At 47.0% G+C, this 15,747-nt stretch overlaps 1 protein-coding gene across 3 annotated transcripts in view; it reads right to left on the bottom strand.

The window, feature by feature from the left end:
• Positions 1-15,747, bottom strand: part of KCNH4 (potassium voltage-gated channel subfamily H member 4) — a 64,956-nt gene that overhangs the window by 38,284 nt on the left and 10,925 nt on the right. For 2 of the 3 annotated variants that reach the window (XM_048517382.1, XM_048517384.1), the window contains exons 2-4: positions 8,272-8,505; positions 3,859-3,990; positions 2,423-2,598 (exon numbers count right to left, since the gene is read on the bottom strand). In XM_048517382.1, coding sequence (XP_048373339.1) covers positions 2,423-2,598; positions 3,859-3,990; positions 8,272-8,505 — 542 coding nt within the window. The remainder of the gene's footprint in view (positions 1-2,422; positions 2,599-3,858; positions 3,991-8,271; positions 8,506-15,747) is intronic. The other variant, XM_048517383.1, reaches the window with a different exon arrangement.

Here is a 15,747-nt window from a genome sequence, read left to right as displayed (position 1 = left end):
CTTAACCACTACACCACACTGGTTCTCAACCGCACCCCAATTTAATATTAAACTATGTACCGCAGAGAACATAGGAAGAACAACACACAATGTGCTCACCTTCCCAGCACTCTGAATGAGCCAGACACTTCCCCTACTGTAAACCCTCTCTGAAATGTATCCTTTCAGACCCCTTCTATGGGTTCCTCACAGGAACAAAATGCCCCATCCTCAGGGGGAGGGGCCCTACATCTGTTTGTGACCTACCCACCCTGCGGGGGAAGGGTAGGGAGAGTCTGAACCCACTGCCTGTCACAGAAACAGTCCTAAAAGATAAGATCTCATGTTTCCCTTCCAAAAGGAAGGAATCTGTGTTGAATCATCTGGATTCTCAGGATCAAGCGCCAGATTACTGGAAAGCCCAGTTTAGCTCAGTCATAGAGTCTGTTTTCAGGAAATACATCCTAGGAATGCTTAGCATTTATCCACAGCTTTCAAGTCTTCAAAGCATTTCATATACATTTTATTCCCTATATCGGCCTTGTAAGATACACTGATATTATTATCTTAGGCTGATGTCAGCATGTACTGAGGTGGGCAGTTGTCAGGGCCCAGGGTGCTAAGAGAAGAAGAAGAAGAGTTGGATTTATATCCCCCTTTCTCTTCTGTAAGGAGACTTAAAGGGGCTGACAATCTCCTTTCCCTTCACCCCTCACAACAAACACCCTGTGAGGTAGGTGGGGCTGAGAGAGCTCAGAAGAACTGTGATTAGCCAAGGTCACCCAGCTGGAGTGTGTTGGAGTGCACAGACTAATCTGGTTCCCCAGATAAGCCTCCACAGCTCAAGTGGCAGAGCGGGGAATCAAACCCGGTTCTCCAGATTAGAATGCATCTGCTCTTAACCACTATGCCACTGGTACTCCCTTCCTAGTACTCTACCATGCATGCTCCCAGCAGCATGCGCTTCCCAGAACTGCCAGGGTAAGGAATCGAAGCAGTGCCAGTGGTTGTGAGCATGAGCAGTAGGCAGTTTTGAAGTAGGGGTTGCAGACCTCCAACCAGATATCTCCCGCTATGACAATTGATCTCCAGGCGACCAAGATCAGTTCCCCTGGAGAAAATGGGCTCTATGGCCTCATGCTCTGCTGAGGTCCCTCCCCTCCACACATCCCATCCTTCCCAGGCTCCTCCTCCAAAATCTCCAGGTATTTCCCAACCTGGCAACCCTGTCTTGCAGGTAAGCAGGGGAAGGATACACAGGCAGACGGCAGGTGTGGGGATGAGCAGGAGAGAATGAAGATGGGAGAAGGGTTTGGTTGAAAGCAGAAGACGGATGGGAGGCCCACAAACTCTCAGCTCCCAGGGCCTCCCCAAATCTAAAACCAACACTGAAAATGGTAATATTAATGGGTGTGTGGGTGTGTGCGCACGCGTGTGGGTGTGAAGCAGTGGGGGTTGTTTTCGGCTAGAAGTAGAGTTTGGATTTATATATCAAGCTTCACAAACATCACAATGCCCTGATTAAAGTATCAGACAATTCTACCCCTTGCTTTGCCCTATCCTTTTAAACTGTGGATCCCAAAGATTCACCTCTGTTGGAATGTTTACATGAATGAGAAAAAATACTGAATCCTTTTGAGAGAAAAGCCTGCAGCTCAAAGGTGACCTTCGGCAGAGGTTGCAGCGTTAGCAGCCTTCGAAGTGAAAAGCTTAATGCTATTAACACTGTAGCCCTGGGCAGCTGCCCAAATTCATCTGGGCAGGCTGCTCATTTCTAGGGACTGGGCTTTGCCCAAAGACAGCACAATGAACAGCCATACGTAAGATGAGCTAGTTAGACCCACAGGAAGTATGGCAAAACTGGAAGGGGAATAGGCAAACTCGGGATGTAGTTTGCTGCCTACTTTTTCTTTTTCTTTTCTTTTAAAAAAGCCCATTTGTATGATCTGCTGTTCCTGGGATAGATCAGAAGTATCTAAAAAAGAGACCTCTTGATCATCTGGAAAAGACAGTGGAGCTGCTCTTGTATGGATAGGGGAAGGGGGGGAGGAGCAGAAAACCTAAACGAAGTAAAATCTTTACTGCTCTGCTTCGCTTTCCCTGCACAGGCAGGGGTGGGGATGGGGGAAGTCACGCTTTGCTTCCTCTTGGAAACTGCACGGTTTCTCTGGTCTGCAGTTCAGTGACTTCAGAAGAGGGGAAAACTCATGCACAATCAAAAATCTGAACCAAAGGTAATGTACGCTTGACCCAAAGAATCCAAGTCTGCACAAAAGGCCTCAGTTTATTTCCTTACTTAATATTCACATTCTTTCTTCCCTGCGACTCCAGAATCTGTTTAGTTGGGGAGGAGAAGTGTGCAGGGGAGGGCGAGAAAACCCTGTGACTTAGCCACACGCCAACAACAGTTGCAAAGTTGTAAAAATTAGGATCGTAGGGATACCTCGACCTCACTCTCTTCACAAGAGGAAGCGAAGCAGGTCATCCTTACGCTGTTAATCTTCATCTCTGTCCGTTCCTTCTTGGTGAACTGGCTGGTGAGATGGTGCAGAGCGGTGCGACCTTGCTTCCGGGCTGCCCGCAAGTGGGAGCTCCCTGCCTTCTTGCACCTGTGCTTCTCTGGAAGAGGAAAAAGAAATGATAGTCCTGATATCAGGAAGGGGGGGGGGGTTGTATTTATGTATGCCACAGTACAAATATGCTGATGCTATATGCTGCCCCAAGATTCCTTCCTATGGAATGTTGTGAGGTTCTGGGATGTATGGCAGTGTTCCAGTAGCCATGCAGACCGGAAACCCCACAGCACTCCTGCGATTCTGGCGTTGAAAGCCTTTGACAATACACTCCTTCCTATTCTTAGACAAGTCACTTTCTCTCCATTTATCGCACAGGGTGGTTAAGGAGGATAAAATGGGCAGGAGGTGCCATTAGCACTTTCCTGTGTTCCTTGAAGGAAAGGTGGAGTGGAATGAATGGTGCACATGGATAAATCTGATTATCCAGGCTACCAGCAAGTCACATGATTTGCTTTTTACATGTCAGTTGGGTTGAGTGGGTTGAGCCTAGGCTATGAGCTGGGTGGAGTCGCCAACCTCTGGGTAGTGGCTAGAGAAAGATAACAAATGAACTTCAGTTCATCTGGAGAATATGGCCACTTTGGAAGGCAGAGTCCATGACATTATACTGCACTGAAGCAGAGGTGTAGCTATAAGGGGACAGGGGGTGCACCAGAAAATTGCCCCGTCCCCTACCCCCTTGGCTCGGCCATGGTCAGGCCTGGCCACACCCCAGCAGCCTGGTAAGTTTTCAGCCGGAAGAAAGCTGTTTTCAGCCAGCAGGAAAAGGTAAGTGGGGGGCCGGGCCGGGGGGGGGGGTGGCACCATTTTCTCCCCCTATGCCTCTGCATTGATGTCCCTCCTTCCCAAACTCCACCCTCCTCAGGCTCCACCCCCAAAACCTCCCAACCTGGAGCTGCCAACCCTCGAGCAAGGGAAAATCTGCCTAAGGGTGGGGTGGGGCTGTGACAGCTCTTGGCAGCTGGATAGCTAGGATGAAATCTGGCATTTCAGGGCAAGGAAGAAAAAAAATCCTTTGTGCTTCATTTCTTCCTGCTCCTCCAGGGTATCTAAATACTCAGAGGATCCTTCCACGTCTCAAGGATTTGTCTTTCATTCATTGTCATGTGACTTTGACATAGACAGCAGAGCTGGTGTTGCCTGCCTTCTGTGTTCAATCCCCAGGAGCAGTTGAGGGATCGAGCATGGGGGAGGGGGAGTATGGCTTACAGCCCTGTGTGCTCTTTGGTTCTGCTCCCTCCCACCATTTCCCTGGAGTCCTTGACTTGCTTTTTATACCCGATCCCTCCCTCCCGAGTCTCACCGTCCTTTTTGTCACTGGGGAGGCTCTTTCCATGGTTCTCAGTGATGTCCTTGAAGGAGAAGAGGAAAAGAACCACTTCGCCTTTCTCGTTCTTGATCGGGACAATGTCCAACAGGCACCAAAAGGCTGCTCCTGCACCAAGAGGGACAGGAAGAAGAACAAACCCCTCGCATCATTCACGGCCCCTTCCACATTTACCCCCCAGCAGCCTGACCAACCCCCCAGCTTCCTCGGGAGCACAAACTCTCATGCCAAACCTTCTCTTCCTCCCGTCACCTTTAAATCTGCATGAACGTCGACCCTCTGCCCATAGCCCATAGCCAGCCTGGAAAGATTTCTGTTTTTTTTTTTCAAATGTCTCTTGTTATGGGGGAAAGGCACTCTGCACATGCTTAGACACATTCTAGTCTTGGGTTAAATTTTTCAGGAAACAAAAAATAACTGGTTCTGGTGGGTTTTCCGGGCTGTGTGGCCGTAGTCTGGTAAGATCTTGTTCCTAATGTTTCGCCTGCATCTGTGGCTGGCATCTTCAGAGGTGTATCACAGAGGGAAGTCTGTTTCACACAGTGTCTAGTGAGAAGGGAAAGTTTAGTGGTGTATACTGTCCATATCCCAGGGTGGGGAACCATTCAGTAAGTGTTTGGGTGGAACTTGCTATGCAAAGGTGTGGCTGAGTGCACTGTATTGCGGGTGGGGTTATCAGTCCATTTTTAAAGTTCTGGTAGCCAAGATTTGTTAATTTTCAGAGTCTCCTCTTTCATGTTGAAGTTGTCTTGGTGTTTGTGAATTTCAATGGCCTCCCTGTGCAGTCTGAGATTGTGCAGTCTGGACAATTCTGAATTGTCCAGAATTTCAGTGTTCTCAAATAAAATGTTATGTCCAGTTTTATTTAAGACATGTTCTGCAACTGCAAATTTTTCAGGAGGGTTAAGCCGGCAGTGTCTTTCATGCTCCTTAATTTGAGTCTGAATGCTGTGCTTTGTGGTTCCTATATAGACCTTTCCACAGCTGTACGGTATGCGATAGACTCCTGCAGAAGTGCGGGGGTCTCTCTTGTCCTTTGCTGAGCGTAGCATCTGCTGTATTTTCCTGGTAGGTTTGAAGATGGTTTGTAGGTTATGCTTTTTCATCAGTTTCCCTATTTGATCTGTGAGTCCCTTGATGTATGGTAGGAGTATTTTTCCTGTGGTGAGCTGTTTCTCCTCTGCCTCTGGGTCTCTCTTGGTCTTAAAGCTCTTCTGATTTCTGTTGTGGAGTAGCCATTAGCCTGCAATAACTGCTGACTTTGCAGGTTGGGGAAAGGCTCTGTACACTTGCTCCAATGCATTTTGTAAAATCCAAAGGTGCTGAACACGGGCTTCATCACATGAATTAAAATTCAGCAAAGAAAAGGTTTTGAGAGCATCTGGCGGATGTTTTCACTTGAATGAGTCTCCCGACAAAGAGATTGCAGCAGGCATCATATTAAACCTTACACTAACCTGACACGCACATCTGAGCTTGTGCATCTCCCCTCTTGCTTCTCATGTGAAGAATAGCAAAAGTTAACTTTGGCTCCCCACGATGCACAAAAGCAAAAATGCTGGTTAACCAGGTGGTAAACCACCCTCTATACCAGGGGTCCCCAACACAGTGCCCATGGTGCCTGCCAACACATTTTTTGGCTCCCGTCAAGTCTTTTTAGGAAGCGGGTAGGGTTTTTGCCCAGCAAGACTTCTGATTGACTCCTGGAGATCTGATTGGCTGTGCTGCAGACCTTGAATCCGCCCCCCCCCCCCATGCTGTGTGTGTATGTGTGTGGGGGAATCTCCTGCCCTCAAGAGCAGCAGTTTGCGGAGGCATTCAAGGCTTCAGGGGGGGGGGGGTAGTCATGTTCTGCTAGTGGAAATCTTTCTGCAGAAATGATTTGTAGGATTCAATATTGTTTTTTGAGGTGTTATTCAAGATTTTCACAATAAAGTGCTGCTGTTCTAACACTTTTTAAAAGTTGAGGCAAGGAATATGTCAAGTAATTCTCCTTCAACTTCCTTCCTTCCTTCCTTCCTTCCTTCCTTCCTTCCTTCCTTCCTTCCTTCCTTCCTTCCTTCCTTCCTTCCTTCCTTCCTTCCTTCCTTCCTTCCTTCCTTCCTTCCTTCCTTCCTCCCTCCCTCCCTCCCTCCCTCCCTCCCTCCCTCCCTCCCTCCCTCCCTCCCTCCCTCCTTCCTTTTGCTGTCAAGTCGCAGCTTACTTATTGTGACCTTATGGGGTTTTTAAGGCAAGAGACAATCAAAGATGTTTTGCTATTGCTTGCCCCAATATTCCTGGAGGTCTTCCATCCAAATATTTACCAGAGTCAAGGCTGAGAGTGCATGATTGACCCAGGTTTCCTGCCATGAGTGCAGATTTGAACCTGGGCAAGAACAAACAGGTCAGCAGGGTGTTACAGTGTCTTTGGGCAGTCACTCTATTGCAATCTAACCTACTTTACAGGACTGCTGTTGGGAAGGTGAAATAGAGCAGGTAAGAATGATGCTATAAGCTTTTAAGGGTCTCCAATGGAGAGAAAAACTGACCATAAATAGCTCAATAAGCTTTGTACTCGAACGGGAGCATTTGCTTTCCATAATGTTACCTTCTGCAAATCTGAGGATGGTCTTGTCTTTATCAGCTGAAAAATAATGTATTTATCATCTGGTCATGGGTAGCTGATAACACCACAGCATTTGGGTTTTTAGAGAGGCAGACCCAAGAAATGCTTCTGTGTCTATCCTACCATTTCAGATGCAGCAGACAGTGGCATAATGGGCACCCCTGGAATCTGGAAGATCTAGACAGGCCAAATGGGGAGATAAATAACTTCTGAAGCCTGCAACTCAACCCCAGTCTCGTCCTGCTCTGCCACTGGAAGCAATGGTTGAGCCAATGACTTCATTGGCTCTGTTTGTGATGGTCTAAGCCAGGGGTCTTCCAGCAGCCAACACCTTTTCTGGAGCCCACCAAGTGTGTTGTTAGAGTGGGACGCAGTAGGGTTGCCCAGCAAGCCTTCCAACTTGGCTATGTAGATTTTTAAAAACATTGCTTTGGCAGTAACTGCCACCACAACACAAGGATCTTCAGTGGGTGCAATCATTTTGTGGCTAACTCTGCTGCCTGCAGCAGCTTTTTTCTGACTGTACCTACCACACCATGTCAGAGTTCCAAATGTGCCCAGAGGCTCAAAAAGACTGATCCCTGGGGGTGGTTGCTTGCAGAATGACCCAGACTTCTCAGCTTGGCTTGTTCCTGGACCACTTAAACTTTCCAGTCCAATCCTGACTGAAAAACTCCCCAGGACGCTGAGTTCTGAATGGAGGCGGGGAAATCTAGGCAACCTGGATTCTAGCATTGTCTGATATGATTCATTAGGTGATTCTACACTTGACATTTCCAGAGCAGACCCAGACATCCCCATTAGTCCTGAATATGGAGAAGGTTGAAATTCTGGGGGGTTTGTCCCTGTTAAAAATGGCCCAGGGAGTATGTATTTATTATGACATTTGCACACAACTTTTCTTCCACTATGGATTTCAAGGCAATGTACATAGGATTCTTCTTTGGAGGTTTATGGGCAGAGGCTAGATGGCCGTCTGACAACAATACTGATTCTGTGAACTTTGGCAGATCATGAGAGGGCGGCAAGGAAGAGCTGAGCCAGTACTTGGCTCTTGTGGCATTTTCTCACATGCCCAGGGCAATTCCCACCTCTCTGGGGTCAGGAAGGAATTTTCCTCCAGGTCAGATTGTCCAGGGATCCAGGAAGATTTTTGCTTCCTCTGGACAAGAGAACAGGGGTCACTGAAGGAGCAGGAGGAGTAGGAGGAGGAGTAGTTTGGATTTATATCCCCTCTTTCTCACCTGTAAGGAGATTCAAAGGGGCTTACAATCTCCTTCCCCTTCCCCCCACTCCACAACAAACACCCTGTGAGGTAGGTGGGGCTAAGAGAGCTCAGAAGAACTGTGAATAGCTCAAGGTCACCCAGCTGGCATGTGTTGGGGTGCACAAGCTAATCTGGTTCACCAGATAAGCCTCCACAGATCAAGTGGCAGAGCAGGGAATCAAACCCAGTTCTCCAGATTAGAGTACACCTGCTCTTAACCACTACACCACGCTCAGGACAGTAGCTGTGAATTTCCGTGTTGTGCAGGGGAATGGACTAGATGACCCTAGAAGTCCCTTCCAGCTCTATGTTTCTGTGATTCCCAAGAGACCTCCCACCCCAAAGCCAGACCTGCTTAGCTTCAGCAAGGTTGCTCTATCAGTGGCTTCCAGACAATGCACTCGGACCACATAGGACCAATCCCATCCTGGAGTTTGTTGCACTTCAAAGACATTGTGATTTCCCCTTCAAGGGACTGCCCATCCCACCCCCAGACCCCCCACATACGCAAGCTCACCACCCTTCTTGTAGAAGCAGACTTCGGTTTGATATTCCTGTTTCCCCTCCAAGACTTTCTCAATCCGCTGCAGGACAGCCTCGCTTGTCTCGCTGCCGTAGAGGAAACGGCAGCTGCAGGTTTTCTGCATGACTTCTGTCCGGGCGAAGCCAGTGAGGTCGCAGAATCCGTCTGAACAGTAAACAATGGGGAAGCCACGATGCACCTGAGCATTGGCCAAGAGGAAGTTGCTGTCTGCAGAGAACACAGAAGAGACCCAGAAGAGACTGTACTCAGTTATGTGAGCACCGAAAGAACACAAGACGGTAGCAATGCCTTTATAGTCTAATGCCACCAATCCCAGCATAAACATCTATGCATTAGAGTTCACTTCATCAGATGTGTTGGAGTGGATTCTTATAGCAGTCATTTATATTTAATTGAAAGCAACTGAAAGGTGGGTGGGGGAAATGTTACAAAGAGAGGTCAGTTTCAAACAATAACCAACCCACACATTTAGAGTAACAACCTGTTGAAGATAATGAACGGGGTAGGATAAACATCAAATCTGAAGTTATCAAGGGAGGTACAGTGTGACAAATATGATAAGCAAGACTAGTTAACACAGTAAAGGGCTGGATCATGCTGAGACATCAGCACCTGTAGCAAGTGAAGACAACCAAGTCCAGAGGTGAAAGTGTTCAATCTCTTGATCAAAAAACTTAGAATCCAAAAACGACTCTTGACCTTCCAAAATCTATACGGTCTATGCACAACCTGCTCTAAGGAACGTCTCCTCCATTAATTTAAGCTGCAAATGCTCTTTCAAAATAGGCATTTAGAATCCTATTAAGCAACCAGGTTCCTGCCTTGAAGAAACAGCTTGGAGGCAGTGCATCCGGAGAGCTGAAAAGCACTTGAAAGAGGAATCCCTTGCAAGCACATTCATCCCATTTTCACTTCCAGAGAGCAGGTTTGCCATATTTTTGCAATCTTTCAAAATACGACTGAACCTTTTTGATCAGAGACAACAGCTGGGCCAAAAAAGGAAAAGGTTACAAACCAGCCCTCTCCTCACAAAGTCCTATACACTGAACATATCTCACTGTTGTAAGAATAAAATAGAAGCGAGGAGAACTGAGTATATACGGATGCTGAGTGTCTTTGGTCCAGTCACAGCTTTTCTTTCTTTCTTTCTTTCTTTCTTTCTTTCTTTCTTTCTTTCTTTCTTTCTTTCTAATAGTTATCTTACCTCTTTTTTAAAATCATTTCTTAACCAACAACAATTGCTTTCGCTAATGTCTTCGAGTTCTTACTTCCTACTAACCACTGCAACATTACAACCAATATATATATATAATTTTCCTGCATTATCCAACCAACAGAAAATTAATCTTCTTATCTATAATTTACAGCAGCTTATCAACAGTTTCCAATCATATTTGTTCTTCAAACATTTTAATATCGGATTCCAGTCTTTAGTAAAATCCTCCACATGCTTATTTTTCATCAACATGGAAAGTTTATCATAGGTTCAGTCACAGTTCTTTCAAGAGTCTCTCAGCCTGTGCCGAGGCAGGCAATGGAAAACCAACAATGGTGACTCTGTGGGGCAGATACATGAACATTCCTTGTAGTGGAAGATAATACTCCTGCTCTCAGAGACAACCGGAACAGCAGTACATGTGTTGTTGCGTTGCAATCATTATACACCCCTATGGAAAACATTTTATCGAACCATTGTTAACTAGTGCAGTTTTCAACACGGAATTGGTGTCCTCTCTCTCAGCCGACCAGCATCCTCTAACAACAGTAACAGTAGCCAAGTTTCTCCTAATTGCCAAGTCCAATTGAGAAGCTTAGGACAAAACTGCAATAGCCAACTCAAATGAGTAGAGATGGCAATATGTCCGGATTGATTAATTATTTTGTAGATAATTATCTTGTAGATAACCTGGATAGCTTTAAAAGGGGCTTGGACAGATTTATGGAGGAGAAGTCCATTTATGGCTACCAATCTTGATCCTCTTTGATCTGAGATTGCAAATGCCTTAACAGTCCAGGTGCTCGGGAGCAGCAGCAGCAGAAGGCCATTGCTTTCACATCCTGCATGTGAGCTCCCAAAGGCACCTGGTAGGCCACTGCGAGTAGCAGAGAGCTGGACTAGATGGACTCTGGTCTGATCCAGCTGGCTTGTTCTTATGTTCTAGATATCTTATGCCAATAAATGGTTGACTGATCGGTTGATTGGTGATATATATGACTGCTTGAAGAAAGGCAGGATAAAAAGGTGGTAGATTCAGGAAGCAATCCTACAAAAGTCTACTAGGAAGTAAGTCCCATTTTATTCAATGAGGCTTACTCCCAGGAAAGTGTTCTTAGGAATACAACCTGACATAAACAGTCCAAACAGGACCTGCATAAGCAGGCATTGGCAACAGGGTTAGGATACAGTCAAGGTGACTAACAAACCAGGAGAAAAATATCATATTCGTTTGAAAAGTTTCAGCTGTCTGTTTTCACATGTTAAGCCTCTATTAAAGGGGCAGGGCATTCTTCTCCAGGCCTGTTGGCAATACTACTTCCCAGGGTCCCCCAGCAAATTTCAGGACAGAGTTGAGATCTGAACTCAATCAGACTGCACCACACTGGCTCTCTCAGAATGTAGCTTTGAAGAAGAGCTTGGATGTATACCCCACTTTTCTCAACTGTGAGGAATCTCATAGCAGCTTACAAATGCCTTCGTTTCCTCCCCCACAAAAGATACCTTGTGAGGTAGATGAGACTGAGAGTTCTGAGAGAACTGTGACTGGCCGCAGGTCACCCCAGCAGGCTTCATATATAGAAATAAGGAAACAAACTCAGTTCACTAGGTTAGAGTCTACCACTCATGTGGAGGAATGGGGAAATCAAACCGGGCTCTTCAGATTAGAGTCCACCACTTTTAACCATGACAGAACACTGGCTCAGTCTCAGTAAGAAACTTGAAGGCTGCCCCCATGTGTTTTACACTCTGTTAACCACTTTGACCTTCAGCAAGAAAGGTGGACTCTAAATAAATGAAAATAATAATTAACAAAAATAGAGATTAGGGTTTCCGTACAGGAAACATAGTGGGCAGGGGCCCTTCCCTTCATGCAGAATAATGCACTTTCAATCCACATTCAGTGCACTTGGCAGCTGGATTTTCCTGTGCAGAATAGCACAATCCACTTGCAAACAATTGTAAAAGTGGACTGAAAGTGCATTATTCTGTGTTTGCAAAAGGGGCCTAGAACTCCCATACCTCACTACTAAAAAAAACCAAACCACTGGTCCACATCTCTCAAGACAACGTTTTGAGAATGCAGCCCCCAGAATATTTAGAACCTTTTAATAGAACAAAGCTGTACTCTTTTAAGCATCGCTGTGAAACAGGGTTGCCGACTTCCAAGTAGAGACTTGAAATTTCCAATGTCAAAATAAGTGTCAGCAACATGAGGAAGCAGGAAAGCCAGAGCAGGAGACCAACTGGGACTTAAAAGGAATTTGGAAGAAATTGATCTGCAATAAGCCATGTAAAAAAAAAGGCCACGAGGAAGAAAACTGGTGTTTCTATGAGGCTGATGCACGGCTGCTCCCTGGTGGATCGAACCTGCTGGCTATGCTTTTCTGACTCCCACTCTGTCACCCTGAATGAAGCGGTGGTGGAAAGTGCCATCAAGTCACAGCTGATTTATGGCAACCCCGCAGGGTTTTCAAGGCAGGAGACATTCGGAGATGGTTTGCCATTCGAAGGTGGTTTGCCATTGCCTGCTGAGAGACTCTAGAAAGAACTGTGACTGGACCAAGAACCTGGTTTCCAGATCAGGGTCTGCTGCTCTTAACCGCAAATGGCTCCTTGTGGTCAGGTTACTTCGTGTTCCTCTGCATGGCCAGTTCTCCCCTCCCTGCACTTTCCCTGGATGCTGAAATGCTGCCCACACTATGTCCACAGGGGCCTGACACTCTCCCCGTCCCCTGCCCTGATGCAAACAACTCTGGATCTTAAGGCTGACTCTGCACTTTGCTTCCTGGCGACTCAGCAACTGCTAAACCCGGAGACATACCTGTCCCCTCAGGGGTGGTGGTGGTGGCGGAGTGGATAGATGGTGCCCTAAACTGACTCAACCCCTGTCAGAAGGCTGAAAGAGAAATCGGGATAATGAGTGAACTGGACCTCGAGTGAGTCCGAAAGGGGAAGATTGGTCCTGGCAGGATATGCAACACCCCCGCTCCCCCCCCCAACGCAAACATCGAATTGCTTAAAGTGCAGTTTGGATGTTAAAGTCAAGAGGCACCATTGAGCACAGAGGGAACTGCAGTTTAGGACAGGCGTGGGCCTTAATTAGGAAAATTTGTGTCTACTTTACATAATTTATCCTGCACCCGGAGCAATAAGCTATAGAAAGTTCTGACCCCCCGCCTCCAGCAACTGGAAGTTCTACCCAGCTGCCTGTTCTGCCTTCTAAAATTTCAATAGGCATTGCTCGGTTGCATATTTTGGTAGCCTTGAGGGCTGGAAACTTTTTTCAAAGAAGACATCAAACGACCTGGGCTGTCATGGTTGGAGGAGTATAGAATGCGCACAATCTACGTAGGAAGAACAGGAGGGGGTAGGAAAAGGGGGAAACCAGAGGATGAGGGTGTGAGAGGGAGACATACTGTTTGCAGCAGCTGGATCCAAGCACCTCAGCTGTCAATATCATTTTTCATGCCACTATCTGTAATCATGGGCTGCAACAGTGTTTTGCGACTGACATTTGAGCGTTCTTCTGCCAGGCACCAAAATCTCCTGGGATGTTTTAGAAAAATTTGGACTCATCAGTCTCCTCTTAGCAGGATCAATTTGCTCCATTGCTGCCGGGTCTTGGCAGGGGTTTGGTGTCAGAAAACACGCCATTTGAAGCCTTCTCTTTCCTGTGGTCATTCTTTGTCTGATGAGATGCGATGCCTGGTGTTGATGGAGACGCCGCCGTTCTGCCAGTGGGCACAACGCCAAAACACCCAGATGGCTCATAGCACACAAGGTGCCAAAGAGGGCATTTGGACTGTGGATTTCCACCCAGGAAGGTCAAAACCTTGCCCAGATCTGTGTTCTCAGACAGGGCTGCAAATTGATGTGTTTTATGTACCTTCCACCTTTCTCCCCAGAGGGGACCCAAAGTGGCTTACACCCAGAGGGGGCGGGGGGGCGCAAAATGCACCAGGCACATGCCCCTGTGGGGTGTGGCAATGGCGTTCTGGGGCGTGTTGGGGGCGTTCCAGCATAGGGGCGTTCTGGGGCGGGAGGACACACCAGGTGCTTTCCCCCCTTGGTCCCTGCTTACACCCTCATAGAATCATAGAGCTGGAAGAGACTACCAGGGCCATCAAGTCCAACCCCCTGCAATGCAGGAATACACAATCAAAGCACTCCTGACACACGTTCATTCAGCCTCTGTTTAAAAACCTCCAAAGAAGGAGACTCCACCACTCTCCGAGGCAGTGAATTCCACTGTCAAACAGCCCTGACAGTCAGAAAGTTCTTCCTAATATTTAGGTGGAATCTCTTTTCCTTCACCTTGAATCCATTACTCCATGTCCTAGTCTTTGAGGCAGCAGAAAACAAGCTTGCTCCCTCTTCAATATGACATTCCTTCAAATATTTAAACATGGCTATCATGCTCCCCTTTAACCTTCACTTCTCCAGACTAAAGGCCTGCAAGACAGAGCTCTTCCGCCAGGCTTTTATCTATTATCTGTTGCCAGCCAGCCAGAATATACTACTGTCAGCCTCCCATGGGTGTCATTTGTATGTTTTATCGCCATCTGTTTTTACTATGCGGTATTTATCTTTGAAATTGGTTGCTGCTGTTTTAATTGTTTTAAACTAAGTATGTGGTTTTTATTGTTTTAAATACTGTTGGTTGCCACCCTGAGCCCCTTGGGGGAGGGCGGGGTATAAATATAAATAATTTTTTAAAAAACCACCCCCAACTCCCTGAGCCTCTCTCCGTTAGCTTGTCTTCCATTTTCTGACCACCACTGCCAACCTTTGAGGTGGGTTCAACTGAGAAAGAACAACTGGTCCAAAGTCACTTTTTAAAATTTTTATTACATTTATACCCTGCCCAATTCCCGGCCGAAGTTGGGCTCAGGGCAGCTTACAGGTAAAAGTGAAAATCCGGCACTGCAGCCGGCAGAAGCACAAGTAAAGCAGACAAAATTGTAAGTTGCGGCAGCAGATTGGGGGTTTGAGCTCAGGTCGCCCAAATGATGGGATGGCACTCTAACCCAGAGGGCTTCAACGTGGTGCCCATGGGACCACGGCATCTGCCATTGGCCAAGGGTTTTTAGGAAGTGGGGGTAGGGGTCAGGTAGGGATTTTGCCCACCAAGGCTTCTGACTGACTATTGCAGACTATAGTCTGATTGACTACTGGAGATTTGGATGACTGCACAGATCTTTTAAAATGTTGCTTTTGGCAGCAGCTGCTGCCCCAGCACAAAGATCTGCCCCGGATTCTTATCATTAAGCTTGGCAGTCATTTTATGACTTATTCTGTGTCCTGCAGCATTTTGTGGCATCCATTTTGTTGCTGCACCCCCCCCCCCCAATGTTGCGTCACAATTCCAAATGCACCTACAGGCTCAAAAAGGTTGGTGACCCCTACTCTAACCACTGTGCCACACAGGCTGTTGGAAGTCTTCAGATGGGGAGAAAGGCAATCGTCGTGGAACCCAAATCCTGTAACTCAAGGTGAGAGTTGGGGCCATTTCCCCTCTTCCAATCCAGCTTCATGAGCCAGATCACACTGAATGGCAAGTCAAAGGTGCTTAAGGAGTTCTCTAGTACATAAGCACCACTGAAACAGCTGGTATCTGCTCCCCAGCATGAGAGCAGTTCTTGCAGAGTTTATTTGAATGAGACTGTGCAGGAGAACTTCCCAGGAGACAGTGCTCCATGTTTATTAGTTGCATATGTTAGGGATTTGGGGTTTCTGCCTCTGAGCCAGCCACAAGCCAAGCCAGGCTATGCACAAGAAGATCAGAGAAAATGTACAGTCAGTGGCACATGTCCCCCCATCTCCCAGCTAATCCGAGGAACTGTTCCAACCCAGAACTTTTCCAGAGGCCAATCATATGCTTAATAGGAACCCCAGATCAGCACTACTTTTAGTTTTCTGAGCAGCTTCCTATTGAGCCTTGAAACATGCAGTCGTAATGTAGGCAGATGTTCCTCTGCGCATGTGCAGAGTGCCTTCCTTTCCCTGCAGATCAACCACAGCAAGCCAACATGCATGGGGGCAGGTTGTGTGTGGGGCTAGAATTCTAAGCAGAATCTCTAGACCAGTGGTGGCGAACCTATGGCCAGATGTGCCAGAGGTGGCACTCAGAGCCCTCTCTGTGGGCATGCATGCACAAAGTTCATAATGGGTGTTTTTTTTTTTTTGGAAAAGCACCCCCCACACATCTAGGATGACCTGGGCCGCTGGGC

Source organism: Sphaerodactylus townsendi, linkage group LG15, assembly GCF_021028975.2.
Source record: "Sphaerodactylus townsendi isolate TG3544 linkage group LG15, MPM_Stown_v2.3, whole genome shotgun sequence".
NCBI classification, from domain to species: domain Eukaryota; kingdom Metazoa; phylum Chordata; class Lepidosauria; order Squamata; family Sphaerodactylidae; genus Sphaerodactylus; species Sphaerodactylus townsendi.
This window is presented reverse-complemented; position numbering and strand designations above follow the sequence as displayed.